A 27,500-nucleotide genomic window follows, 5' to 3' on the forward strand; every position below is an offset into this window, starting at 1 on the left:
GATTAGTGTCACGGCTGCTCCTCTCAGGAAAGAAGAAAGAATCCAAGAAGATAAATCTGTGAAAGAAGATCACATACAGAGGGCGCCTCCTAGTGTGATACTGTGGTTGCAAAGGAGTATATGCAAATCTTGTGTTGTGGTTATACTCACAAGTATGTCAGCACCCTTTGTGCTAAGTAGCGCAGGCTACTTTCAGCGTCCCAGCAAACTGATCCTAGGTGAGGGGACAATAGGCCCAGGTGTCCTGGTGTCCTTCCCGGGTAGATCAAACCAAGCTCAGGCATATAACAGGTTGCAACGCGTTTCTCAGCTGTGCTAGACTTCTGATCAGATGCCTGATGAAACAGCTAGCACAGCCGAGAAACGCGTTGCAATCTGTTAAATGCAATGTTGTCTTTGGGTGAATGTTTGCACCCTTCGTTTTAACCTGTTTTTAATAAAATATACTAAACCTATTGGACGCTTGAGCTTGGTTTGATCTACCCGGGAAGGACACCAGGACACCTGGGCCTATTGTCCCCTCACCTAGGATCAGTTTGCTGGGACGCTGAAAGTTCCCAGCCTGCGCTACTTAGCACAAAGGGTGCTGCCATACTTGTGAGTATAACCACAACACAAGATTTGCATATACTCCTTTGCAACCACAGTATCACACTAGGAGGCTCCCTCTGTATGTGATCTTCTTTCACAGATTTATTTTATTGTTAATTATCACTCTTACCTCAATAATGTTTTAGTCAGGATGAACAATGTCCTTTTCTTGTTTATTATTCAAAAACAATAAATTAACATTTTAGTTATTAAAAATTAGTGATATACATATTAAGAACAGGGCCCATAGCGCGGCGGTCCCAGAACCTGTGTTGAAGGAGAAGGTCCTTTAGTGCGGTCTCTGGGATTTGCCTCGCTAAGCCTCCTAATAGCATGGCAGAAGTATCGGGATTAGTGCGGCTTCCCCAGCACGCTATAGGTAAGTATATATAAGGCTACAGGTAAATTGTTTCACCAGTAGCAAAGGAACATTTACATTCGCTTAACAAAAACAAATGAAAATGTTACCTAATATTCAGTATTTGTTTCGTTTTAAAAGAATACCATAGAGTGCAGCGTATGAATTTTCATTAAAAAATTTTGTCCAAATGAATTTTTCACTACTGCACGTCTAGTTTTTAGAATCTACCAGAAACTAAAGCTTTGTCTTTTTGTATACAAATGAACCCTATTAGATACATATTATGCATTTTATATTACTACCTATACATTAGAAATGTTATAATATAAGTTTAGACTACTTTTATGTCCCTTAATTTTGAACTATTTTGTCTTTAGCAGGAGATGGATATACATGGATGATTGTGATGTTGGTGTTACTGTTTGTTCAGTTCAGCCATGTAACATGTAAGTGCACAACCGCAGCAGAATCCTAAGCATTGATTTATATATTTATGCCTTTGTGTAAGTACTTAATTGCAATAATGTCATTTTAAACGAGTAAAAGTTTGTATTTATAAATTATATGTACAGCGTGTGTGTGTGTAGAAATATATATATAAGCCTTCTGTCCAGTGTCCAATTCTTGATCAGGCACAGTACAGAGTTCTCATCTCACTGTCCCTTACCTAATCTCAGGCATTTTTCTTGTAATATACAGCCATTTTAGCAGGGGTTTTTTTGTTCATATGGACTTATTTTATTCTAATCATCCAATAGTAATCTTCCTTGATACTATTGGTTGATTTAGAAATTACTTGGACCTAGTTGATTGATTTAAGAAGAAACAGAAATGATTGAGGGCCAATGATAGGGCTCTGCGCTGCTCTGGATTAAGATTTTGGACCAGACTGAAGACTATGGACAAAGAGTAGAATGTCTGTTTTTTTTTTCTTGGGTGTAATTAACTTGCATGTGATAATTAACTTGTAATATTGCTATAAATGTGGATATCAAACTATTTAGATTGCTCTGTTTAGGATCCCCTAACTTAGCCACATGTATCAAACAAGTCTTAGTTCCATTTTTTTTAAACAATGGTTTGTAAACCAAGGGCGCGATCCGATATACGGCGTAGTTTGTGGCGCAAGCGAGGGAACCCGCATCGCCCGCAGTTTCAGCTCGCATCTCGAGCTATCCAATATACGGCGCCGTCAGTTGCTAACGTGCCGTAAGTCGGATAAACCAGCGATGTCCAGAAATCTGCGCAAGTACAAATTTCTGGTGTCGCCAGTGACTTGCGCCACGTTAGAAACTGCCGGCGCCTACAAAACCTGACTAAAGTATGAAATCACCCGCACTGTCTAACACGCCTCCCTAACATAGCCTGACATGTCTAACCCTCTATCCGCTATCCCCCCTCACTATCCTAACAATAAAATATGTATTAACCCCTAAACCGCCGCTCCCAAACCCTGCCGCAACCTAATAAAGTTATTAACCCCTAAACCGCCGCCAGCTATATTAAATCTATAACCCCATAAAGGTGAGCCCCTACCCCGCCGCCATCTACCTTACTACCCCCTAAAGTGAGCCCCTACCCCGCCGCCATCTATTTTAAAATTATTAACCCCTAATTTAACCCCCCTACCCCACCGCCAGCTATATTAAATTATTTAACCCCTAAAATACTAAACTATCCCTACCCCAAAGTAAACTGCTCTTTTGCCAGCCCTTAAAAGGGCTTTTGGCAGGGCTTTGTCACAAAGTAATCAGCTCTTTTGCCTACAATCTAAATCCCCCTACACCGCTGCCACCTATAATAAAAGTATTAACCCCTAATCTAATCCCCCTACACCGCCGCCAGCTGATAGGATTCTATCAGCCAATTGGAATTAAGGTAGAAAAATCTGATTGGCTGATTGAATCAGCCAATCAGATTCAAGTTCAATCCGATTGGCTGAACCAATCAGCCAATCAGATTGAGCTCGCATTCTATTGGCTGCCCCGCAAAAGGCCCTTTTAAGGGCTGGTAAGGTAAAAGAGCTTTGAACTTTTTTTAATTTAGAATAGGGTAGGGAATTTTTTTTATTTTGGGGGGCTTTATTATTTTATTAGGGGGCTTAGAATAGGTGTAATTAGCTTAAAAATCTTGTAATCTTTTTTTATTTTTTGTAATTTAGTGTTTGTTTGTTTTTGTAATTTAGTTTAGTTTATTTAATTGTATTTTTAGATAGATATTTGTAGTTTATTTAATTTATTGATAGTGTAGGTGTATTTGTAACTTAGGTTAGGATTTATTTTACAGGTAATTGGGTAATTATTTTAACTAGGTAGATATTAAATAGTTAATAACTATTTAATAGCTATTATACCTAGTTAAAATAATTAACAATTTACCTGTAAAATAAATATAAACCCTAACATAGCTACAATGTAATTATTAATTATATTGTAGCTATCTTAGGGTTTATTTTATTGGTGAGTATTTAGATTTTAATAGGAATATTTTAGTTTATAATATGAATTAGATTTATTTAATAAGAATTTAGTTAGGGGTGTTAGGGTTAGATAGAGTTAATATAGTTAATATAAATACTATAGTAACTATATTAACTATATTAACCCTAATATAATTAGGGTTAATATAGTTAATATATATAATGTAATAACTATATTAACTATAATATACTTAGGGTTAATATAGATAATATAGCTGGCGGCGGGGTAGGTAGATTAAATTAGGGGTTAATAATTTTAATATAGATGGCGGCGGTGTAAGGGGCTTACATTAGGGGTTAATACTATTAATATAGGTGGCGGCGGTTTAGGGAGGGCAGGTTATAGGGCAAAAGAGCTGTTTACTTTGGGGCAAAGCCCCGCAAAAGGCCCTTTTAAGGGCTGGTAATAGAGATAATTATTTTAGGGGGATTAGATTAGGGGTTAATAATATTAATATAGCTGGCGGCGGTATAGGGGGATTAGATTAGGGGTTAATAATTTTTATATAGGTGGCGGCGGTGTAAGGGGTCAGATTAGGGGATAGATAAGGTAGATGGCGGCCGTGTAAGGGGTTCACATTAGGGGATAGATCAGGTAGATGGCGGCGGTTTTAGGGGTTCACATTAGGGGATAGATCAGGTAGATGGTGGCGGTTTTAGGGGCTCACAGTAGGGGGTTAGTTTATGTAGATGGCGGCGGTTTAGGGGTTAAATATTTTATTAGGGATTGCGGCGGGGGATCGCGGTTGACAGGTAGATAGACATTGCGCATGCGTTAGGTGTTAGGTTTTATTTAGCAGATCGCGGTTGACAGCTAGATAGACATTGCGCATGCGTTAGGTGTTAGGTTTATTTTGTAGCTAGTTTAGGGAGTTACGGGGCTCCAATAGTCAGCGTAAGGCTTCTTACGGCTGCTTTTTGTGGCGAGTAAGATTTCTCCATTTTCGCCACGTAAGTCCTTACGCTGTATATTGGATACCAAACTGTGCTGGTTTGGTATACCTGCCTATGGCCCAAAAAACTACGGGCGACGGCAGAAATATACGCGCATAACTTCTAGGTTACGCCGTATATGTGATACCAAACCCGCGCAAATATTGGTGTCGCGCCCCAAACTGCCATACTGATAATGCTAAACACAAAGTACTGTGGTTGTTTAACTTTTTATCTAGCCTATTTCTTTCTTTTAAGGGCATTTATTAGATTGAAGACGTGTTTTCTAAACTTAAGTTTGCTGCAAATGTTCTAATCGGTATTAATATGTTTTCATTTAGTATCTCTCTTATTTTGTAGGCACAACTGTAACTCCAAGTGAGATTTGGAAACAGTATCGGTTTTATGCAGACAACAAGTACAACAAAACCGATTTCCTTGACCACCCATTGGTTGTTATTTTAAATGATACCGAATTCTGTAAACTTGGAGTAATGATTCGAGAACAAAGAAACGAATGTAATAACTCAGCATGGGCCTTGCTGCAAAATGATACATATCTGCGTCTCTTTACAACTACAGCACTAGATATCGACAATTTACATTTGGAGTATGGAGAGCCTCCAATAGGCATTAGAGCGTATGCAACACTTGGAGGTACTGAGCTATGTTCTACTACTGTTTGGGTAAACATATACATGAATCATGTTACTGGTATGTAAAACTAAGCTGACATATAATTACTGTTTCTTGCTTAAAGGGATAATAAACACCAAAAATGTTATTCTTTAAAAAGAAAGGTAATCCCTTTATTTACCATTCCCCAGTTTTGCATAACCAACACTGTTATAGAAATATACGGCTAGATTACGAGTTTTGCGTTATGAGTAAAAAAGCAGCGTTAAGGCTCATAACGCTGATTTTTTACTACCGCTGCTATACCGATAGGGTTTATTTTTATTTTACAGGCAAGCCAATAGGATTGAACTTCAATCCTATTGGCTGATCCAATCAGCCAATAGGATTGAGCTCACATTCTATTGGCTGATTGGAACAGCCAATAGAATGCAAGTTCAATCCTATTGGCTAATTGCGTCAGCCAATAGGATTTTTTCAACCTTTATTCCGATTGGCTGATAGAATTCTATCAGCCAATCGTAATCTAAAGGACGCCATTTTTGATGACGTCACTTAAAGGAACCTTCATTCATCGTTAGTCGTCGGAAAGAAGAGGATGCTCTGCGTCGGATGTCTTGAAGATGGAGCCGCTCCGCGCCGGATGGATGAAGATAGAAGATGACGTCTGGATGAAGACTTCTGCCCGTCTGGAGGACCACTTTTTCCGGCTTGAATGAAGACTTCTTCCGTCTTCGTTGAGGATGGATGTCGGCTCTTCAGAACTGTAAGTGGATCTTCAGGGGTTAGTGTTAGGTTTTTTTAAGGGTTTATTGGGTAGGTTTATTTTTAGGTTAGGGCTTTGGGCTGCAATAGAGCTAAATGCCCTTTTAAGAGCAATGCCCATCCAAATGCCCTTTTCAGGGCAATGGGGAGCTTAGGTTTTTTTAGTTAGGATTTTTTTGTGGGGGGGCTTGGTTGTGTGGGTGGTGGGTTTTACTGTTGGGGGGGTCGTTTGTATTTTTTTTTTTACAGGTAAAAGAGCTGATTTCTTTGGGGCAATGCCACGCAAAAGGCCCTTTTATGGGCTATTGGTATTTTAGTTTAGGCTAGTTTTTTTTATTTTGGGGGGCTTTTTTTATTTTGATAGGGCTATTAGATTAGGTGTAATTAGTTTAAATATCTTGTAATTTGTTTTTTATTTTGTGTAATTTAGTGTTTGTTTTTTGTAATTTAGGTAATTGTATTTAATTTAGTTAATTGTATTTAATTTAGGTAATTTATTTAATTGTAGTGTAAGGTTAGGTTTTATTGTAAGACAGGTTAGGTTTTATTTTACAGGTAAATTTGTATTTATTTTAACTAGGTAGTAAATAGTTAATAACTATTTAGTAACTATTCTACCAAGTTAAAATAAATACAAACTTGCCTGTAAAATAAAAATAAACCCTAAGATAGATACATTGTAACTATTAGTTATATTGTAGCTATCTTAGGGTTTATTTTATTGGTAAGTATTTAGTTTTAAATAGGAATTATTTAGTTATTAATAGTAGATTTTATTTAGATTTATTTTAATTATATTTAAGTTAGTGGGTGTTAGGGTTAGGGTTAGACTTAGGTTTAGGGGTTAATAAATATAGTATAGGGGCGGCAGATTAGGGGTTAATAAGTGTAGGTAGGTGGCGGCGACATTGGGGCAGAAGATTAGGGGTTAATAAATATAATGTAGGCGTCGGCGATGTTGGGGGCAGCAGATTAGGGGTTAATAAGTAAAATGTATGTGGCAACGATGTCAGGAGCGGCAGATTAGGGTTTAATAAATATAATGTAGGTGTCAGCGATATCGGGGGAACAGCTGGGTTAATAAATTTAAGATTATTGGGGTTTAGACTCGGGGTTCATGTTAGGGTGATAGATGTAAACATATATTTTGTTTCCCCATTGATTCCTATGTGCTGTGTTACTGAGCTTTACGCTGCTTTTTTGCAGGTGTTAGGCTTTTTTTCAGCCGGCTCCCCCCATTGATATCTATGGGGAAATCGTGCACGAGCATGTACAACCAGCTCACCGCTGACTTAAGCAGCGCTGGTATTGGAGTGCGGTATGGAGCTCAATTTTGCTCTACGCTCACTTCTTGCTTAATAACGTCGGGTTTATAAAAACCTGTAATACCAGCGCTGTAGGTAAGTGAGCGGTGAAAATAACGTGCAAGTTAGCACCGCACCCCTCTTACCGCAAAACTCGTTATCTGGCCGATAGTTTTTACCTCTGTAATTACCTTGTATCTAAGCTTCTGCAGACTGCCTCCTTATCTCAGATCTTTTGACAGACTTGCATTTCTGGCAATTTGTGCTGACTCTTAAATAACTTCACATGCATGAGCACAATGTTATCTATATGAAACACATGAACTAACACCCTCTAGCTGTGATAAACTGTCAAATGCAGAGGCGGTCTTCAAAAGCTTAGAAATTAGCATATGAGCCTACCTAGGTTTAGCTTTCCTCTAAGAATAACAAGAGCGCAAAGCAAATTTGATGATAAAAGTAAATTAGAAAGTCGTTTAAAATTACATGGCCTATCTTAATCATGAAAGTTTAATTTGGACTTTACTATCCCTTTAATGGGTACAGAATGGGCATGAGTGATGCAAAAAGAAAATGTTGGCACTGCCAGTTAAAACATATTGTACTTTATTGGCTCCATTTAAGTTAGATTGTTCTGTGCAGATTCAAACACACTGAGTGCAAAACTATAAATTAAAAAAAAAAAAAAAATTGTATGGGCTATATAAATGGATCAGCTACAAAACATTTATGCAAAAAAACATTTAGTGTATAATGTCCTTTATTGTATACAAAAATGATGGGATAGATCACAAGTGGGGCATTATCATGGGCACATTAATTTGCGTGGGTATTATAAGTTTAAAGTAAACTTGTTTGCACAATCAAATTTAACTCACATCGGGATAGCGAGACTGAACATCTTACGTAAAAGGTCTAGGGATAAAGAACTGTTGCACCAAACTTAACTTAAAGGGACACTGAACCCAAATGTTTTCTTTCATGATTCAGATATAGCATGCAGTTTTAAGCAACTTTCTAACTTATACATTTTTCTTCATTCTCTTGATATCTTTATTTGAAATGCAAGAATGTAAGTTTAGATGCCCATTTTTGATGAACAACCTGGGTTGCTGAGTGCTGTCCATAGTTCTGAACTAAAAAAAAGCTTAAATGCCTTCTTTTTCAAATAAAGATAGCAAGAGAATGAAGAAAAATTGATAATAGGAGTAAATTAGAAAGTTGCTTAAAATTGCATGCTCTATCTGAATCTCGAAAGGAAACATTTGGGTTCAGTGTCCCTTTAAATGCATTAAAATAATCTGTTACACTCATAAGCACTTACAGATAAACATTATGAATATGAATATTAATAAAAAATATTTATAAAGGTTCAAAGGTTTATGGTGTATGGCCATGTAATTACCTGCAAAATAATATAATATATAAATGTAAGTGTCTACATAATAATTCCATAATAATACTTAATAAAGTGTTTTACTGTATATGTACTGTAAATATTTAACATTCAAATGTTCTTTCCTTAAATAAATATTTATATTTATACATAACTGCATTTACCTACACCTACTATATTCCTACAGTAAACGAGACCGCACAAGCACAATCAAATTTAACGCTCAATGGGTTAACGAGACTGAAGATCTTGTGTAAAAGGGTTAGGGGAAAAATATATATTGCACCAAACACAACATAAATACATTAAAATAAATTATTATAAATGTATGTTTCTAAATAATAATTCCATAATAATATTTAATTATTTGTTTTACTGTATATTTACTGTAAATATTTAACATTCCAATGTTCTTTACTTAAAGGGAGAGTAACGTCATAATTAGACATTCATGATTTAGACAGAATATACAATTTTAAACAACTTTCCAATTTACTTCTATTATTTAATTTGCTTCCTTCTCTTGTTATCCTTTCCTGAAAGGTTTATCTTGGAAAGTTCAGGAGCAGCAATGAATCTAGGTTCTAGCTGCTGATTGGTGGCTGCATATATATACCGATTGTCATTGGCTCACCCATGTGTTGAGTTAGAAACCAGTAGTGCATTGCTGCTCATTCAACAAATAATACAAAGATAATGAAGCAATTCTGATAATAGAAGTAAACTGGAAATTTTATGTTCTACCTAAATCACGAAAGACAATTTTTAGGTTTCATGTCCCTTTAAAGAAATATTTATATCTTTAACTGTATATACCTATACCTGTATATATAATCCTATAGATACATAGGCATAGATATATATTTTACAATAACATTATTATATATATATATATATATATATATATATATATATATATATACACATACACACTATATATATATACTAACAATCAGATAGAAAGACAAGAGATTTATAATAAAATCTCATGAAAGACTGGGAATTCAGCACTCTTTTTTTTATTGAAAAAATTCAGACAACACAGATTGCATTTTTAAGTGGTGGTATTTATTCATGCACCTCGCTGAATGCAGGTTCAACAAACCTGACAACAAGTTTGCGATAGTGCAAGATGTACTAAAACCAAGTAGTTACATAAGAGACAGTGCATGTACACACTGAATTTACTAAGGACCGGTCCATATGACATAACAAACTTCTATGCGGAGGAACACACTCTAATGTAAAATACATGGAAAACCCAAATAGCAAGAAGGTACAAGCTGTTAGGTGGTTAAATGCCTATATAACAAAATTCTGTAAAGTATGTGCAGACCAAGTCGGTTTTATTAAACTGAACAGACCGAATAATTTCATATGTGCATATCCACCTAAACTTTGAGGCTATTGTTGTTATATTTAAATTTAACAATCAACATACTCATACAGCTTTATTCAATTTTATGCATAGTACCACAACCTAATAATATATCAGTTACAATGTGAACTGGGTGGAATGCTGGCTTAAGGACAGAAAACATGGGCCTCTATTTATCAAACACGGGGCAATCAATTTGGGGTACCTTGCATTCCTATTAGCTGAAATTTTTAATTCAGCCAATAGGATGAGATCTACTGAAATCCTATTTGCTGATTTGAACAGCCAATAGGATTTCAGTAGCTCTAATCCTATTGGCTGATTCCAAAATTTCAGCCATTAGTAATGCAAGGTACCCCAAATTGATTGCGGCACCTTGCATTCAATCTTCAGTCTACGACTGACATCGGATGAAGTGGAGCCTCCATGCCGCCAAGGAACGCCACCACGAGGAACACTGCCGTTAAGGACCACTGCTGAGGATCCAGGCATCAGGAACACAGTTCCGCACCTCCGCTTCACGCCGCCTTCACTCTGGATGAAGATAGAAGATGATAGATCTGTCTGGAAGAAGACCTCCGCCGGACTTCAGGGACAGTGAGGGGGCTAGTTATCAAGCCGTCTACTTTTCTGGCTTCGCCGGCCCAATACGTCCGCCTAAGCTCGCCTACCTTCGCCGCCGCGGACCTGAAATTCTATCAGCCAATCGGAATTAAGGTAGGAAAATCTGATTGGCTGATGGAATCAGCCAATCAGATTCAAGTTCAATCCGATTGGCTGATCCAATCAGCCAATCAGATTGAGCTCGCATTCTATTGGCTGATCGGAACAGCCAATAGAATGCAAGCTCAATCTGATTGGCTGATTCCATCAGCCAATCAGATTTTTCCTACCTTAATTCAGATTGGCTGATAGAATCCTATCAGCCAATCGGAATTGAGGGGACGCCATCTTGGATGACGTCCCTTAAAGGAGCCGTCATTCGTCGTAGTCCGTCGGTGAAGAAGGTAGTTCCGCGTCGGCGGAAGGAAGATTCAAGACCCGGCTTGGAAGATGACTTCGCCCGGATAGAAGACCTCTTCAGCGCCTCTTTGAAGATGACATCGGCCGGATCGAAGACTTCTTCAGCGCCGCATGGATGATGACTTCATCGGATGGAAGATTTCTTCAGCGCCGCTTGGAGGATTAACTTCTTCCGCTCCGGATGTCCTCTTCAGTTCCATCGGTGGCTCGGCTGAGTGAAGACGACTCAAGGTAGGATGATCTTCAGGGGATTAGTGTTAGGTTTTTGTAAGGGGGGTTTGGGTTAGATTAGGGGTATGTGGGTGGTGGGTTTTAATGTTGGGGGGGTTGTATTTTTCTTTTACAGGCAAAAGAGCTGAACTTTTTGGGGCATGCCCCCACAAATGGCCCTTTTAAGGGCTGGTAAGGTAAAAGAGCTTTGAAATTTATTTAATTTAGAATAGGGTAGGGATTTTTTTTATTTTGGGGGGGTTTGTTATTTTATTAGGGGGCTTAGATTAGGTGTAATTAGCTTAAAATTGTTGTAATATTTTTAACATGTTTGTAACTTAATTTTTTATTTTTTGTAACTTAGCTTTTTTTATTTTTTGTTCTTTAGTTAGTTTATGTAATTGTATTTAATTGTAGTTATTTGTAGGTAGTTTATTTAGTTAATTTAATGATAGTGTAGTATTAGGTTTAATTGTAACTTAGGTTAGGATTTATTTTACAGGTAATTTTGTAATTATTTTAGCTAGGTAGTTATTAAATAGTTAATAACTATTTAATAACTATTCTAACTAGCTAAAATAAATACAAAGTTACCTGTAAAATAAAAATAAATCCTAAGATAGCTACAATATAATTATTATTTATATTGTAGCTATATTAGGGTTTATTTTAAAGGTAAGTATTTAGTTTTAAATAGGATTCATTTAGTTAATAAGAGTTAATTTATTTAGATTTATTTAATTAATATTTAAGTTAGGGGGGCGTTAGGGTTAGTATTAGACTTACTTTTAGGGGTTAATCATTTTATTACAGTGGCGGCGGCGTAGTGGGGGGCAGGATAGGGGTTAATACATTTATTATAGGTGGCGACGGTGTAGGGGGGCAGGATAGGGGTTAATACATTTAATATAGGTTGCGGCGGGTTCAGGGAGCGGCGGTTTAGGGGTTAATACATTTATTATAGTTGCGGTGGGCTCCGGGAGCGGCGGTTTAGGGGGTAATAACTTTATGTAGTTGCGGCGGTGTAGGGGGGGGTCAGATTAGCGGTGTTTAGACTCGGGGTACATGTTAGGGTGTTAGGTGTAGACAGCTCCCATAGGAATGAATGGGATGTCTGGCAGCAGCGAACTTGTACTTTCGCTATGGTCAGACTCCCATTGATTCCTATGGGATCCGCCGCCTCCAGGCTGGCGCTTTGAAAACCAGGTACGCTGGGCCGTAAAAGTGCCGAGCGTACCTGCTAGTTTTTTGATAACTAGCAAAAGTAGTGAGATTGTGCCGCACTTGTGTGCGGAACATCTGGAGTGACGTAAGAATCGTTCTGTGTCGGACTGAGTCCGGCGGATCGAAGTTTACGTCACAAAATTCTACTTTTGCCGGTCTCGAGCCTTTGATAACTAAGGCGAATCAGCCTCGCCACAAATACGCTGCGGAATACGCAGCGTATTTGAGGTTGACGGCTTGATAACTAGGCCCCTGAGTATGTATTTGGGGCTTAGGTTTAGGCTTTTTTATTTTAATTTTTGGGGTGTTTTTTTTTTTAGATTTAAGGACAGTAAAATAGCTGAATACCCTTTTAAGGGCAATGCCCATACAAATGGGTTGTTTAGTTTTTTTTAGTGTTAGTTTTTTTTATTTTGGGGGGTTTGGTGGGTGGGGGGATTTTACTGTTAGGGGGGACTTAGTATTTTTTAGAGGTAGAAGAGCTGTTTAACTTAGGGCAATGCCCTACAAAAGATCCAAAGGTCCCTTTTAAGGGCTATTTGTAGTTTAGTATTAGATTAGGGGGTATTTTTATTTTTGGGGGGATTTTTTATTTTTAAAGGGGTAATAGTTTAGGTTTAATTTTTTTATTTTGGATAGCTTTGTTTATTTTTTTCTGTAATTTAACATTTTTTATTTTTTGTAATTTTAGCTTTGGGGGTTGCAGTTTTTTTTTTAAATAGACTGCCCTCTGGGCAGGCTTATCGCCTAGTATTTCAATAATGCGCCTTAAGATAACTAATTCTTCATGTGTGCTAACCCGACACTGCATTATATCTACTTTGCGAAACCTGAAGCGTTACGCATATTTTACATTCCAATGTTCTTCACATAGAAAACAATGTAATATATATATATATATATATATATATATAATGTAAAATATTTTTCTATACCTACATAGCTGTAGGAATAGATATACAGGTATATATATATATATATATATATATTTAAAATAAAATAAAAAATACAATTTTCCTGTATGTGAAGAACACTGGAATGGGACATATTAATAACTCCTGTCCGGTTAGCGCACGAGCCATAAGTGTTATTTTTTTAAGTCATTGGGGGGAAAAGTTTGCGCTGTCACGATATCTGCAGTCCTTTAGTTAGTGCATCGGGTTTCACACTTGCGCAAAATATTTACTTTCAACTTGTAATACGCACACACAAAAGGTTACTTCTAGGGATGAATGCACTCAAATGGGAGCCCTAAATAGCGCGCCACTTGTACATTAGCCCAATAAAGGAAAAACAATTTGACGATACACTGTCCCTTTAAATATGTAAATAGCATAGCACAGAGTACAAAACTTTTTTATATAAATATAATCAAAACAAGCTTGGAAAAACATAAAAAATTAAACCAACCAGAAAATATAGAATTTATTTTTAACATAACAGACACAGGTTGTTTATATGTTTATGTCCTTATTGGTCTGATCAACAGACACACAACAGTGGTTAGCAATCTAGTTGTGTTCATTTACAAATGGACTCTAATGATGTAATATCCCTCCTGACTTGCAGCTCTACCAATACGGAACAAGGGTATATTAAAGGGATATAAAACCCAAACATTTACTTTGGTGAGTCAGACAGAACATACAATTTTAGAAAAGTTTCCAATTTACTTCTATTATCACATTTCTTTTGTTCCCATGATATTCTGTGTTGAAGAAATACCTAGATAGTATCTGAAGCACTACATGGCAGGAAATAATGCTGCCCTCTAGTGCGTTTGCAAATGGCTAACAATCTTGCAAAACCGCTGCTATATAGTGCTCCAGGCACGTGCACACTTTTGAACTTATGTCCCTGCCTTTCAACAAAGGAAGCCAAACAAACAAAGTTAATCTGTTAATAGAAGAAAAAACAGGTCTGTTAAAATAAGCTTTTGCTTTATAAAATCCTGGCATGACATTATATATTTGATAAAATTGTGCAAGTAATTATTTTATATTAAGTAAAATAAAAAAAGAAAACGAGTCTCTTATAAATGCCAGACACGTGCTGCCACTCATAGCTTAGAGTTTGTGTTTGCAGATTGCCTTGGTCTGCCAAAAGGCATCAGATGCTGGGCAGTCACATGACTTTTATTTCATCAAAGATGATAAATGACTGCACTTGCCCTAATGAGAAGGAACTGACTGAGGGGGGAGCAAGATACAAGACCAGTGCCCGTTTGCCAAAAACCTAAGGCCTAGATTTGGAGTTTTGTCGGTAACGACCCGAAAAACTAACGCCGGCTTTTTTCTGGCCGCACCATAAAAATAACTCTGGTATTGAGAGTCCACATAAAGGCTGCGTTAGGCTCCAAAAAAGGAGCGTAGAGCATTTTTAACGCAGCTTCAACTCTCGATACCAGAGTTGCTTACGGACGCGGCCAGCCTCAAAAACGTGCTCGTGCACGATTCCCCCATAGGAAACAATGGGGCTGTTTGAGCTGAAAAAATACCTAACACCTGCAAAAAAGCCACATTCAGCTCCTAACGCAGCCCCATTGTTTGCTATGCGGTAACCCTTCCTAAATCTGCACTTAACACTCTAACATGTACCCCGAGTCTAAACACCCCTAACCTTACACTTATTAACCCCTAATCTGCTGCCCCCGCTATCGCTAACCCCTGCATATTATTATTAACCCCTAATCTTCCGCTCTGTAAACCGCCGCTACTTACATTATCCCTATGTACCCCTAATCTGCTGCCCCTAACACCGCCGACCCCTATATTATATTTATTAACCCCTAATCTGCCCCCCTCAACGTCGCCTCCACCTGCCTACACTTATTAACCCCTAATCTGCCGACCGGAGCTCACCGCTATTCTAATAAATGGATTAACCCCTAAAGCTAAGTCTAACCCTAACACTAACACCCCCCTAAGTTAAATATAATTTACATCTAACAAAATTAATTAACTCTTATTAAATAAATTATTCCTATTTAAAGATAAATACTTACCTGTAAAATAAACCCTAATATAGCTACAATATAAATTATCATTACATTGTAGCTATTTTAGGATTTATATTTATTTTACAGGTAACTTTGTATTTATTTTAACCAGGTACAATAGCTATTAAATAATTAAGAACTATTTAATAGCTAAAATAGTTAAAATAATTACAAATTTACCTGTAAAATAAATCCTAACCTAAGTTACAATTAAAACTAACACTATACTATCAATAAATTAATTAAATAAACTACCTACAAATACCTACAATTAAACCTAACACTACACTATCAATACATTAATTAAATACAATATCTACAAATAAATACATTTAAATAAACTAACTAAAGTACAAAAAATAAAAAAGAACTAAGTTACAAAAAATAAAAAAATATTTACAAACATAAGAAAAATATTACAACAATTTTAAACTAATTACACCTACTCTAAGCCCCCTAATAAAACAACAAAGCCCCCCAAAATAAAAAATGCCCTACCCTATTCTAAATTAATAAAGTTAAAAGCTCTTTTACCTTACCAGCCCTGAACAGGGCCCTTTGCGGGGCATGCCCCAAAAAGTTCAGCTCTTTTTCCTGTTCCGATCAGCCAATAAAATGCGAGCTCAATCTGATTGGCTGATTGGATCAGCCAATCGGATTGAACTTGATTCTGATTGGCTGATTCCATCAGCCAATCAGAATATTCCTACCTTAATTCCGATTGGCTGATAGAATCCTATCAGCCAATCGGAATTCGAGGGACGCCATCTTGGATGACGTCCCTTAAAGGAACCGTCATTCTTCGGTTTGACGTCGCCGGAGGAAGATGGGTCCGCGGTGGAGGTCTTCAGGATGGAGCCGGTCGTCATCAGATGAAGATAGAAGATGCCGCTTGGATCAAGATGGTTGCCGGTCCGGATCGCCTCTTCTTCCCGGATAGGATGAAGACTTTGGAGCCTCTTCTGGACCTCTTCAGCCATCGGATGATGGATCGCCAACCCCCGCTTGGGTTGGATGAAGATTTTGGAGCCAGGACCGATCGGTGATACCTGGTGAGGTGAAGACAAGGTAGGAAGATCTTCAGGGGCTTAGTGTTAGGTTTATTTAAGGGGGGTTTGGGTTAGATTAGGGGTATGTGGGTGGTGGGTTGTAATGTTGGGGGGGGGGTATTGTATGTTTTTTTTTACAGGAAAAAGAGCTGAACTTTTTGGGGCATGCCCCGCAAAGGGCCCTGTTCAGGGCTGGTAAGGTAAAAGAGCTTTTAACTTTATTAATTTAGAATAGGGTAGGGCATTTTTTATTTTGGGGGGCTTTGTTGTTTTATTAGGGGGCTTAGAGTAGGTGTAATTAGTTTAAAATTGTTGTAATAGTTTTCTTATGTTTGTAAATATTTTTTTATTTTTTGTAACTTAGTTCTTTTTTATTTTTTGTACTTTAGTTAGTTTATTTAAATGTATTTATTTGTAGATATTGTATTTAATTAATGTATTGATCGTGTAGTGTTAGGTTTAATTGTAGGTATTTGTAGGTAGTTTATTTAATTAATTTATTGATAGTATAGTGTTAGTTTTAATTGTAACTTAGGTTAGGATTTATTTTACAGGTAAATTTGTAATTATTTTAACTATTTTAGCTATTAAATAGTTCTTAACTATTTAATAGCTATTGTACCTGGTTAAAATAAATACAAAGTTACCTGTAAAATAAATATAAATCCTAAAATAGCTACAATGTAATTATAATTTATATTGTAGCTATATTAGGGTTTATTTTACAGGTAAGTATTTAGCTTTAAATAGGAATAATTTATTTAATAAGAGTTAATTTATTTTGTTAGATTAAAATTATATTTAAGTTAGGGGGGTGTTAGTGTTAGGGTTAGACTTAGCTTTAGGGATTAATCCATTTATTAGAATAGCGGTGAGCTCCGGTCGGCAGATTAGGGGTTAATAATTGAAGTTAGGTGTCGGCGATGTTAGGGAGGACAGATTAGGGGTTAATACTATTTATTATAGGGTTAGTGAGGCGGATTAGGGGTTAATAACTTTATTATAATAGCGGTGCGGTCCGCTCGGCAGATTAGGGGTTAATAAGTGTAGGCAGGTGGAGGCGACGTTGTGGGGGGCAGATTAGGGGTTAATAAATATAATATAGGGGTCGGCAGTGTTAGGGGCAGCAGATTAGGGGTACATAGCTATAATGTAGGTGGCGGCGCTTTGCGGTCAGCAGATTAGGGGTTAATAAGTGTAAGCAGATGGAGGCGACGTTGAGGGGGGCAGATTAGGGGTTAATAAATATAATACAGGGGTCGGCGGTGTTAGGGGGAGCAGATTAGGGGTACATAAGGATAACGTAGGTGGCGGTCGGCAGATTAGGGGTTAAAAAATGTATTTGAGTGTCGGCGATGTGGGGGGACCTCGGTTTAGGGGTACATAGGTAGTTTATGGGTGTTAGTGTACTTTAGAGTACAGTAGTTAAGAGCTTTAGAAACCGGCGTTAGCCCAGAAAGCTCTTAACTACTGACTTTTTTCCTGCGGCTGGAGTTTTGTCGTTAGATGTCTAACGCTCACTTCAGAAACGACTCTAAATACCGGAGTTAGAAAAATCTCATTGAAAAGATAGGATATGCAATTGACGTAAGGGATTCTGCGGTATGGAAAAGTCGCGGCTGAAAAGTGAGCGTTAGACCCTATTTTGACTGACTCCAAATACCGGCGGTAGCCTAAAACCAGCGTTAGGAGCCTCTAACGCTGGTTTTCACGGCTACCGCCAAACTCCAAATCTAGGCCTAAGTTAATAGGGACAGTGAAGTCAAACTTTCATGATTCAGATACAGCATCAAATTTAAATTTTCAAATTTGCCTCTATTATTGAATTGAAAAAAGGATAGAGGAAAAAAGAGGCGCCGCATGTACTCCGGCAATACAGGATCCAAATTCTCTTGTGTTATAGGTACATGAAAAAGAGTACATATACAAAGGATCCCCCTGTGTGTATCAGTAAAATCAAACAAACGTGAAAATACAAATAAGTACAGGGTACTCACAATGGTGAAGGCACTCAGTTGTGCCAAATAGTGCCGGCTGGACCTTTAATAGCAGCCCAGCTCGCTGATCTCAGGCAGAACAGGGAAAAATCTTCTGTGAAGGATCCAAATGTGGAAAAGGCAGGTAGCGTAGGAAAATACACAGATTAGCCCAAGAGTTTACACATATTCCAGAAAATGTATTTTAAAAAAAGATATTAAAAACATCAAACTATGAAATAATAAAAACACTATGGGTATCAACAGTGTATACAAATCTCTAAATAAAGGATAACAAGAGAATGGAGCAAATTTGATAATCAAAGTCAATTGTAAAGTTGTTTAATTTTCTTTTGCTCTATCTGACTCATGAAAAAAACAAACAAAAAAAGGGTTTTGTATCCCTTTTAAAGTAATCCCAAATCTATATATCTTCAGCCCTTATATCAATGCTGGCCATACTTATTTACCACACACACACACACATACATACATATAGTGATACAGTACACATACAGTGGGGCAAAAAAGTATTTAGTCAGCCACCAATTGTGCAAGTTCTCCCACTTAAGAAGATGAGAGAGGCCTGTAATTTTTATCATAGGTATACCTCAACTATGAGAGACAAAATGTGGAAACAAATCCAGACAATCACATTGTCTGATTTGGAAAGAATTTATTTGCAAATTATGGTGGAAAATAAGTATTTGGTCACCTACAAACAAGCAAGATTTCTGGCTCTCACAGACCTGTATCTTCTTCTTTAAGAGGCTCCTCGTCCTCTACTCATTACCTGTATTAATGGCAACTGTTTTAACTTGTTATCAGTATAAAAGACACCTGTTCACAACCTCAAACAGTCACACTCCAAACTCCACTATGGTGAAGACCAAAGAGCTGTTAAAGGACACCAGAAACAAAATTGTAGACCTGCACCAGGCTGGGAAGACTGAATCTGCAACAGGCAAGCAGCTTGGTGTGAAGAAATCAACTGTGGGAGCAATAATTAGAAAATGGAAGACATACAAGACCACTGATAATCTCCCTCGATCTGGGGCTCCATGCAAGATCTCACCCCGTGGGGTCAAAATGATGACAAGAACGGTGAGCAAGCATCCCAGAACCACACGGGGGGACCTAGTGAATGACCTGCAGAGAGCTGGGACCAACGTAACAAAGGCTACCATCAGTAACAGATAGAGGGGAGAAAAGAAGGAGGCGCCACAATAGTGTGAAATCGTAGATGAATAGGACCCCCACACAACGATACAAGATCACTTACTAGATTCAGAGCACTTGAGAAGTGCCACAAGTGCAGGCTGAACTATTCACAAGCTGTCCAGCGAGCTTATCCTCACAATCTACTCCGATCCAGTAGCCAAAGTGATGATTTCATGAAACCCCACAGGTACTTGGGGTCGCAAAAATGCCCAATGATGGTACAAGTACTTTTTTCCTCCTCAGGGCAAATGCACAGCTAGTATTATTGTGTCAAAAGCTGATAGCTGATAAAAAGTTTAATAGCTTTTCAAAGCAAAAGATAAAAACAAGCGTGATGACAGATAGGTTAAAATATAACATATAAGTTTATTAAAACCTAATACACTACGCGTTTCCCGGTCACAACAACCGTTTCATCAGGTGTATAGAACTAACAGTCATCACACTATTTAAAACAAATCTCGGCGTTCACCAGTCGACAATGCGCATGCTCACAAAAGCTGTTACCAATGAGATGATAAACTGAGCCGGCAAGCGTTATGATTGGACCTAAAGATGGGCGTGTGGTACCAGCCCCTGAAGCGTGGTTAACCTGTCACTCAAATGGCGACATTGAGGACTCGCTCCGATTTCTATCTAAAAACACGGCTGGGAGTTTTAAATACACACCGTGATTAAAAAATATACATATATACACTACTGGAAAGGGACTTAGATATACATCATGGGCAGTGGTCCCCAAGATATCACCATATAGGCCGGTATGATTTCCTATATAGGAATAAATAAATTTTTAAGAGATAAATTTTATCATCAACATATATGTCATTCATGATTTATTGGGAGCAAAACTACTGAATGATTGCTATTAGATGCTTATAGGCAAAAATTTATAATATATCTAATGGAAAATTAATGCCGAGAATTACAGCATAGTACCTCCCAAGAAAACATTCCTATTTGAGTAAAAATACTAGTATGATATCGATATGAATATAAACGATTATAAGGTGATTGCCAACTCAGGGATCATCTGATAAGTCACAACTCCATGTCTATGAGTGATGCACTAAAACTTATAATTTCATAAAAAAACACAATAAATATGTAGTAATAAAAATACAATACCGTATATCTACATAACAAAACATTTCTCAAAAGGATAAATACCAATAAAAAAGTGACTAAATATAATCCAAAGATATTTCAATTAAAAGCTGCCATGTCAATGTTTTCATTTAGACCATGGGGTTTCAAAGTTTTTAATTTCCATATCCAATAGGTCTCTCTTTGTCGTAAGTGAATAAACCTATTTCTACCCCATTTAGGAGCTACATGTTCTATAGGGAGAATATTAAATATATCGTTTTCTCCTGGATGGCATACGCCCTTATGGCGAGGAACACTATGATTTACCAATTCATTCTTTACATTTCTCGTGTGTTCACCCCATCTCTTTTTGATGGGTCTTGAGGTTCTCCCAACATACTGAACCCCACATTTGCATTGTAACAAATACACCACAAATGTTGAATCACACGTGAAGTGTGAAGAAACACTGAATTTTTCATTGGTAACTGAGGACTTAAATTCATTAACACTCCCCATCGTATAGCTGCAAAGGCCACAATTATTTTTCCCACATTTAAAAAAACCTATCTTGGTGTTCAAAAAAGGATTGGTATTAGATTTAGAACTAGTTACCAACCTGTTTGTGCGTTTTTTCATTAGAATCTTACTTGGTGCCAACTTATTTTTAAGTGTTTGAGCTCTTCTAAAAGTGCATATAGGGGTATCATCTAAAATTTGTTTCAAAACTGGATCATTTTTTAAAATGAACCAGTATTTTTGTAAGATATTCTTGATTAAATGATGGTTATTATTATACCTAGTAATGAATCGAGGATGATTGCTATTTTTAGAATTATACAGCAAACTCTCCTCTTCCACATTCCCTGTTTTTACAATTTTATCCTTTTTCTCAGAATTGAACAAATCTGCTCTTATTTTATTCCTAGCTTTTTGATAGCCTAATTCTATAAGTTTTGGTGGATATTCTTTAGCAAGAAACCTTTCTTTTAATATTTTTGATTGTTCATCAAACACAGACATTTCAGTACAATTTCTGCGTATTCTGCAGAATTGGTTGAATGGAATATTTTCTTTCCACGGTTTATAGTGATTACTTTTAAAATTCAAATAACTATTCGTATCCACAGTTTTGAAAAATGTCTTAGTTAAGATAGACCCTTTTGGATCCCAATATAGTGTGAGATCCAAAAATTCAATTTGTTCTTTTGAAATATTGGATGTAAATGTTAAACCCATATTATTGGTGTTGAGGGATGTTACAAATTCCTCTGCCTTCAATACTGTTCCATCCCATATAAAGAGCAAATCATCAATAAAGCGGCCATAGAAGACCAGGTTCGCCCTCGCCGGGGAATTATAGATATACTCCTCTTCAAAGGACCCCATAAACAAATTAGCAAAGCTGGGGGCGAACCTGGTCCCCATGGCCGTGCCCTTTATTTGTAGGAAAAACTGCTCCTGAAATACAAAATAATTGTGCTTAAGCACAAAAGAGATGGCATCTAATAGAAAGATTTTTTGCTGTTCAGGTAAATAAATATCTCTAGATAAAAATTTATCAATAGAGTTAATGCCTAACTCGTGTGCTATATTTGAATAGAGAGCTGACACATCACATGTCATCCAAACTAAATTTTTTACATCCAGGTTTTTTAATTTCGATAATTTACTAATTAAATCCGGTGTGTCTTTTATATATGATGGTAAACACTTTACTTCCTTTTTCAAAAAGGAGTCTATGTATTCAGATAGATTACACGTTAGGTTCCCGATCCCCGATCTAATCGGGCGACCGGGAGGGTTATCCTTACACTTATGAATCTTAGGGAGGTGGTAGTAGTATGCAAGACTAGGGGTACCCGGGTTCAAAAATTATTTTTCTTTTTTGGTGAGGATCCCTTTGTAGTATCCATCATCTATAAGTTTAACCAAACCAATCATATATTTCTTCGTAGGGTTAAAAGTCAATCTCTTATAGTACTCAGGATTACATAGGATCCGATTTGCTTCCCCTAGATAATCACCCCAGTCCTGCAATACTACTCCACCTCCCTTGTCGGCTTGTCTAATCACTAGAGACTGATCTTTAGCTAGCTTAGATAAGGCTCTAATTTCATAGATATTCAAATTTGAGGCCTTCTTTCTATTTCTATTGATATTATTCATAGAACTAAACTCTTCCAGAACCAAGTCTTGAAAGAGTTGGATATTATGATTGGTGATGGGAGGATTAAAACTGGATTTCAACATTAGATTAGAATGAACAAAATCATCAAACAGAGAATTACATAGATCTTCTGGTTCATAATAGATAATATCTGTAGAGGGTCTTTCAGACATATCGTTAGTAATAATAGGTATCCGTTTATCTTGTTTTAATTTTTTATCACAGAAGTATCGTTGTAACGATAGCTTCCTGATAAATTTATTCAGATCAACAAATAATTCAAATATGTTGTGTTCATCTGAAGGACAAAAAGATAGCCCTCTGTTTAGGACACAAATCTCTTCGTTTGTCAACACATGGCTAGAAAGATTGAATATACCATCTTTCATCCTTCTAAGTTTCTCCTTTTTGGAAGATTTTGCTCTCCCTCTGCTGCCACGTTTGCATATGTTCTTTTTCTTGGTGGCGGAGTATAGAAACCTTCTTTTACATAGTTGGTTTCCATTTGTTTTAATCTGATAGGTATTTGTCTTTGATGTTGTCTGTAATGATCTTGTTTCTTGTCTAAATGAAAACCCTGTGGTCTTTCTATTTTGTGTTCAGGTTCTGTATTACAGTATGCTGAACTAGATGGTTTAAAATGGTGACCCTTGTTATGATAATAACTCGTGTTACCATTATTATAGGAAAGACTCGTATTACCGTAATCCCTGTTTTGTTCTCTTTTATACCAATCATTATCCTCTTTCCTGTACTCTATAGAATTGTTCCTCTCTTTATATTGTTCTTGGGGAAAAAATCTCTGTTTGCTTTTCCAAGTGGAAATATACTGTCTGGGAGAGTTATATCCCCTATTGAAATCCTTATTATCATTAAAATTATTTTTATTATTATTATGATACCCATAATTGCCATTTTTATAATTCACATTTTTCCTTTTATCCTTCGGTTTCTTGTATTCTACTCTAGTCCAATCATCTTTTTTAGAAAAATTTTCTGTATTAGGGTTCTCCTCTAAAACTAAACCTTCTTCCATAGCAGTTTCAGAAGGATTTTTATTTGTATAGATACATCCTTCTAAATAGTCTTTTTCGTCTCTGGCTAGTTTCTTAGATTTAATCTTAATCAATTTCTTTTGGTATTTATCTGTTCTCTCTAAAATTTCTTTATTTTTATTTTCATATTCAGAATGTTGTTGATATTTAAGAAGAGCTGCTTGAAGTTCTTCTATTAAGGATTCGGTGTTATTCAACAACATTTCTCTGTGTTCAATCAATAGATCAATTAATTTGAAAGAACACTCAGATAATAAATTTTGCCATTTAGATGTTAATTCAGCATTATTTGTGAATGAACATAATTTAGATAATCTAAGACCTCTGGGTATATGCCCCTTTAATTTGTATTTTTTTAAAATATCAATATCCCACCAGTGTCTGTGCTCTTGTTTAAGTGCATCCTCTAACTTAATAAATAGTTGTGTCATTGATAGATTACTATTATCTGTGGATGTAGATGTCTCAATAAAATTATCACATGTGCTGAGAGTCAAACGACTCTGATTGCGGATTTCCTTACTTTGCATTTTACAAAATTTCGAAAAATATATTGATAATTAATAAATAATATTAAAGTCGCTCTTCACCAAAGCCCAATAGTGAAAACAAAAGTGATATATAAAAATGAAGGCGCCTAAATATGCACACGAATAAAGTGTACAAAAAGTGAACATGTGATGTATATCCCAAAAGCTTGACTGCCCTCTTCAACAAAGGACACGGATAAAAAATATATGTGTGATGTGTGTTCACAACTGTATTCTTAAAGTGATAAATAACTATATATAAAAGTACATATGAGTGTACAAAAAATATATATATAACAAAATAACTGTGAATATAGATAAAAACACTGTGCCTATAAAGTGTTACTAATGTGTCTTCCAAATCAAATAAATAAAGATATCGAAAACAACCTCCAGCAACTATGTTGCTGAGATGATGTAACTATCAATGCGAAAGTAGTTACAAACGCACAATAGTAACAAACAATGTTAGAGACACATATTGGTGGAGGTATAACATAAAAATACCAGATACATACAATAGGTGCCCAAAAACAAAATAGGGTGTATAAAAAGTTCTTATCCAAAGTTCATGGAGTGGAGATTATTTCCTCCGGGTGTTCCCTCAGATAGCGGGTATGCGGCAGCAAATACTCCTTCCAAAACTGATGGCACCAGCGACGATCTGCAGATAGAGGGGAGAAAAGAAGGAGGCGCCACAATAGTGTGAAATCGTAGATGAATAGGACCCCCACACAACGATACAAGATCACTTACTAGATTCAGAGCACTTGAGAAGTGCCACAAGTGCAGGCTGAACTATTCACAAGCTGTCCAGCGAGCTTATCCTCACAATCTACTCCGATCCAGTAGCCAAAGTGATGATTTCATGAAACCCCACAGGTACTTGGGGTCGCAAAAATGCCCAATGATGGTACAAGTACTTTTTTCCTCCTCAGGGCAAATGCACAGCTAGTATTATTGTGTCAAAAGCTGATAGCTGATAAAAAGTTTAATAGCTTTTCAAAGCAAAAGATAAAAACAAGCGTGATGACAGATAGGTTAAAATATAACATATAAGTTTATTAAAACCTAATACACTACGCGTTTCCCGGTCACAACAACCGTTTCATCAGGTGTATAGAACTAACAGTCATCACACTATTTAAAACAAATCTCGGCGTTCACCAGTCGACAATGCGCATGCTCACAAAAGCTGTTACCAATGAGATGATAAACTGAGCCGGCAAGCGTTATGATTGGACCTAAAGATGGGCGTGTGGTACCAGCCCCTGAAGCGTGGTTAACCTGTCACTCAAATGGCGACATTGAGGACTCGCTCCGATTTCTATCTAAAAACACGGCTGGGAGTTTTAAATACACACCGTGATTAAAAAATATACATATATACACTACTGGAAAGGGACTTAGATATACATCATGGGCAGTGGTCCCCAAGATATCACCATATAGGCCGGTATGATTTCCTATATAGGAATGAATAAATTTTTAAGAGATAAATTTTATCATCAACATATATGTCATTCATGATTTATTGGGAGCAAAACTACTGAATGATTGCTATTAGATGCTTATAGGCAAAAATTTATAATATATCTAATGGAAAATTAATGCCGAGAATTACAGCATAGTACCTCCCAAGAAAACATTCCTATTTGAGTAAAAATACTAGTATGATATCGATATGAATATAAACGATTATAAGGTGATTGCCAACTCAGGGATCATCTGATAAGTCACAACTCCATGTCTATGAGTGATGCACTAAAACTTATAATTTCATAAAAAAACACAATAAATATGTAGTAATAAAAATACAATACCGTATATCTACATAACAAAACATTTCTCAAAAGGATAAATACCAATAAAAAAGTGACTAAATATAATCCAAAGATATTTCAATTAAAAGCTGCCATGTCAATGTTTTCATTTAGACCATGGGGTTTCAAAGTTTTTAATTTCCATATCCAATAGGTCTCTCTTTGTCGTAAGTGAATAAACCTATTTCTACCCCATTTAGGAGCTACATGTTCTATAGGGAGAATATTAAATATATCGTTTTCTCCTGGATGGCATACGCCCTTATGGCGAGGAACACTATGATTTACCAATTCATTCTTTACATTTCTCGTGTGTTCACCCCATCTCTTTTTGATGGGTCTTGAGGTTCTCCCAACATACTGAACCCCACATTTGCATTGTAACAAATACACCACAAATGTTGAATCACACGTGAAGTGTGAAGAAACACTGAATTTTTCATTGGTAACTGAGGACTTAAATTCATTAACACTCCCCATCGTATAGCTGCAAAGGCCACAATTATTTTTCCCACATTTAAAAAAACCTATCTTGGTGTTCAAAAAAGGATTGGTATTAGATTTAGAACTAGTTACCAACCTGTTTGTGCGTTTTTTCATTAGAATCTTACTTGGTGCCAACTTATTTTTAAGTGTTTGAGCTCTTCTAAAAGTGCATATAGGGGTATCATCTAAAATTTGTTTCAAAACTGGATCATTTTTTAAAATGAACCAGTATTTTTGTAAGATATTCTTGATTAAATGATGGTTATTATTATACCTAGTAATGAATCGAGGATGATTGCTATTTTTAGAATTATACAGCAAACTCTCCTCTTCCACATTCCCTGTTTTTACAATTTTATCCTTTTTCTCAGAATTGAACAAATCTGCTCTTATTTTATTCCTAGCTTTTTGATAGCCTAATTCTATAAGTTTTGGTGGATATTCTTTAGCAAGAAACCTTTCTTTTAATATTTTTGATTGTTCATCAAACACAGACATTTCAGTACAATTTCTGCGTATTCTGCAGAATTGGTTGAATGGAATATTTTCTTTCCACGGTTTATAGTGATTACTTTTAAAATTCAAATAACTATTCGTATCCACAGTTTTGAAAAATGTCTTAGTTAAGATAGACCCTTTTGGATCCCAATATAGTGTGAGATCCAAAAATTCAATTTGTTCTTTTGAAATATTGGATGTAAATGTTAAACCCATATTATTGGTGTTGAGGGATGTTACAAATTCCTCTGCCTTCAATACTGTTCCATCCCATATAAAGAGCAAATCATCAATAAAGCGGCCAT

The 27,500-nt window shown here is 36.5% G+C and overlaps 1 protein-coding gene across 4 annotated transcripts in view; it reads left to right on the forward strand.

Moving 5' to 3' along the window:
- The window catches only part of LOC128638278 (uncharacterized), a 332,607-nt gene that overhangs the window by 288,031 nt on the left and 17,076 nt on the right, over nt 1-27,500 (forward strand). For 3 of the 4 annotated variants that reach the window (XM_053690147.1, XM_053690145.1, XM_053690146.1), the window contains exons 4-5: nt 1,330-1,398; nt 4,725-5,021. In XM_053690147.1, coding sequence (XP_053546122.1) covers nt 1,330-1,398; nt 4,725-5,021 — 366 coding nt within the window. The remainder of the gene's footprint in view (nt 1-1,329; nt 1,399-4,724; nt 5,022-27,500) is intronic. The other variant, XM_053690148.1, reaches the window with a different exon arrangement.

This window comes from Bombina bombina, chromosome 8 (assembly GCF_027579735.1).
Source record: "Bombina bombina isolate aBomBom1 chromosome 8, aBomBom1.pri, whole genome shotgun sequence".
Classification (NCBI taxonomy): Eukaryota; Metazoa; Chordata; class Amphibia; order Anura; family Bombinatoridae; genus Bombina; species Bombina bombina.